This window comes from Cyprinodon variegatus, unplaced genomic scaffold, assembly GCF_000732505.1.
Source record: "Cyprinodon variegatus isolate N-32 unplaced genomic scaffold, C_variegatus-1.0 Scaffold105, whole genome shotgun sequence".
Lineage (NCBI taxonomy): Eukaryota > Metazoa > Chordata > Actinopteri > Cyprinodontiformes > Cyprinodontidae > Cyprinodon > Cyprinodon variegatus.
This window is the reverse complement of record NW_015150558.1, coordinates 1363289-1366771: the sequence shown is the minus strand read 5'-3', so window position 1 is coordinate 1366771 and position 3483 is coordinate 1363289. Positions and strand designations below refer to the sequence as shown.

At 45.4% G+C, this 3483-nt stretch overlaps 1 protein-coding gene across 1 annotated transcript in view; it reads right to left on the bottom strand.

Annotated features, from left to right (window-relative positions):
• Window positions 1-2991, bottom strand: part of LOC107084648 (potassium voltage-gated channel subfamily V member 2-like) — a 4617-nt gene extending 1626 nt beyond the window's left edge. The window contains exon 1 of the mRNA XM_015374573.1: window positions 1657-2991. Within this exon, the coding sequence (XP_015230059.1) occupies window positions 1657-2991 (1335 nt within the window). The remainder of the gene's footprint in view (window positions 1-1656) is intronic.
• Window positions 2992-3483: the final 492 nt, after the last annotated feature.

Sequence of the window (3483 nt, the reverse complement as noted above, 5' to 3'; positions counted from 1 at the left end):
TAAGAGGCGACGCTATGACGCATGCGAGTAAGAAAAAAAATGCGGTTAGAGCTTAAAGATGGAAACGCGAAAACAGCGTTTCAAAATCTTCCCACTCTGAAGGCTGAATAAAAAAAAGATGGTTTACAGACCCCCGAAACGCCGGCTTCGTGTGGATGAGAGGCTGGTTTGGTGAAAAATTTGTGCGTTTAGGCCAGGGTTTGTCTTCGTGTGGACGGGGCTTTAGTCTCCATTTAAACCCAGGTTTAAAGCCTTGCAGGGCAGCCTAAAGCCCACTGCCAACATTAAGACAGAAAAAAGAAAGAAAGAACGCTCTTTTCAGGTGTTTGAAAAAATATGGGAAACTGAACGATTGTTGTTCTGTACTTAAAAAAAAAGCAATTTAGATTTTAAAATGGAAAAATGGTTTTTTTTTTATTATTTAAAAGGTCAATGTATAACATGGATGCATAGAAACCTCATTTTATTTCAGTGTTAAATTCTGTTTAAAGTAACAGATTATAATTTAAACTTTACTGGTTGATGATTTTCTTTAATCGGATCATTTTTAATTGGTTATCCCTGCACTAGACGTTCAGACACTCATCTAAAATGGCGTAACCTCTATATTGTGCCCTATACAGTGATTAGGACGGATGTTTGGACATAGCCACTATTTTGTGGAGCTTTTCCATCGACTTCCATTTATTTCTGCCATCTAACATGACCCTAACTATTACTGGTTCATTTCAAAGTCAAACCTAAATTCAGTTCACACCTTAGTTCTAAACATGATCCCTGACACTAAAACAGGTATTTTCCCCGTGGGGTCCAGACATCGGGCCTCACAAGGAGCAGTCTGTCCCACAATGTGCTATTTTTCCCGACAATATATTATAAACAAGAGCACACACACACATCGACACTGCAGTCACATTTAATAAATTACTTTAAAACAGTTTTGGTTGAACGTCTGGGCAGTAATTATGTTAGAAGTTTATTGAAATTCACTAAAGAGAAAACCTGTTGAGTAGCTTTTGACCCATAATGACTGTGAATGGATCTTTATTTTTGAAAACATTGTTGGGATTTTATTTCACCTTTTTAAATAAACAGTTGAGAAGCATCCTTAAATTGATGGTATGTAAACTTTTTTACCTTCTTCTTCATTTATTTGTATCGTCTGTAAATCTGCCGTTGTTCCTCATTTTAAATCAAATCTTTTTGCTTTATCAGCTCTCTATATTAATATTTGCTTCTGAGGTTCATCTTTCCTGGTCTGTTTAGGTCTGTTTAGTTTAGCATATCTATCCCATCCGTTTCATATCTGAATGAAACACTGCAAAGATGACTCAGAAGTGTCGGCTTCAGTGACTCATTACTGGTAAAAAACAACCAGAGTCTGCAGCTCTTGGCTTCGCTCGCTCCTCCCTTTGTGTTATCCATCAGTTTGCTTCTGAGGATTATTATTCCCCTCCCCGGATTACAAGCAGGACTCCACCACCTGTTGTGGGAGCCAGTGCGATGATCTGGTAATGGGTTTATTTCTGGCAGACGGGTAGGCTTTGTCACCACCTGCCTGAGGCCATTGTTCCAACTCAAATCATCTTTCTGCAAATCAAACACCTTGAAATGAGCGCTGCTCTGACTGGAGACCGACACCAAAGATCCACTTACTGCTGCCCACCACCATGCATGTGGTATGCTGGTGAAGTTGGTCTGCGGCATGTCGTGCTCCACGGTGAACACCATGGCGGAGAAGCTGAAGATGCCCATGGCGATGAAGAGGAAGAGGCAGCCCACTTGTTGGTAGCACTGCCGCAGGGTGAAGCCAAACGCCCTCAGGCCGGTGGAGTGGCGAGCCAGCTTCAGGATTCGGAAGATCCGCATCAGCCTCATGATCCTCAACACCTGCCCCAGCTTGCCCACCTGCCCCACCGCCTTGATGTCAGCCTCGTGCTTCATGTAGTTTTCCTCGCTGTCGAAGAACTCCAGGATGCCCTGCAGGTACTGAGGCAGGATGGCGATGAGGTCCACGGTGTTGAGGACGCTTCGACTGAAGGCCCTGAGGTCAGGGGTGGATATGAGGCGCAGCACGTACTCCATGGTGAAGAAAGCGATGCATATGGACTCTACGTATTCACAGTAAGTCTTGCCGCTCAGGTGGCCCGCGTGCGTTTTGTACTGCATCTCCTCGACCGTGTTGAGGGTCATGGCCACCAGGGAGATCAGGACAAAAAGGCTGGAGGCCACCGCCATTATCTTCGCCTTGACGGAGGAAAAGGGCTTCTCCATCAGGTTCCAGATGGCTCGACGAGTCTGACCCAGAAACATGTCATGGAACAGCTCCTCATTCTCCTCTATCTCCACCTCGGCCTCCAGTTCCCTCTGGATCTTCAGCTGGTCGTTCAGCTCGTCCTGCCTCTCCTCGAAGGAGATGCGGCAGCAGCGGTTGGTGTTTTTGATCCTCACGCCCCAGTAGTTGATCTCCTCCAGGAAGTTGCGGGGACACAGCTCATCCTTGATCCACAGCACGCCCGTCCTGTAGAAGTTGAAGATGCTGTGGAACACCTCTGGGTCCCGGTCGAAGAAGTACTCGTTGCTGGTCACGATGTAGTCGTCGCACAAGTCCAGCTTCATGTTGTGATCCGTGTAGGTGGCCAGGCGTCCTATCCTGGTCTTGGGGTACTTTGCTGCTATCTTGTATGCGATCTGATAGGGCTTCCCTCCTACATTGATGTTGATCACGTAATTCTTCTTGGAAGGGGAGATCTGCCTGGAGAAGTTGAGCGGGCCACCATCGTCCTCCTCATCCTCATACTCAGCATATATGTCATAGATGTCCCGGCTCAGTTCTTGCATGGAGTTCCATGTCTTCACGCAGCTCTCCTTGGCGAGCGGGTAAACGGTCTCAGATGGTCTTCGATTGGCGTCCGAGTCCGTGACTTTGTAGTTTGGGAAGAGGCTCTGCCTCCTGTTCCATAGGTTTCCTACCCTCTTGGTGCTCCCCATGATAAGCAGCGTCCTCCACAGCAGACGGCGGACTCTGACTGAGCCTCCAGCGTTATGGCTAATACCCCTTCAGCTAAGCATGCGGGGCTGGAGCAGGATGCGTCGTGTCCCCGTTAATGTTGCTGACTGAGAGGATCCGCATACTTACAGGCTATTATCCTCTGCTGAGCTGCCCTGCTGACATTAAACTCGTTGTGACCAACAGGCCGTGATTAACAACTTGTTTAAAATGTTTTACTGTCTTATATTAGATGGCTTAAAGCCATTTTGGTTTTTGTATAATAATAAAAGTTTAAACTGTTTATTCTTCCAGTTTTTATAAGGACATGGTGACAGATGACACTTTAACCTTTTTTTTACTTCTATTTTTTATTTTCAAAAGTTACATATAATATAAAACAGAAGAAATTACAGAGAACGGGTCAATTCAATCTATTCAGTTTATTTCTATAGCTCCAATTCACATCATGTCATCTCAGGTCACTTTCCAGT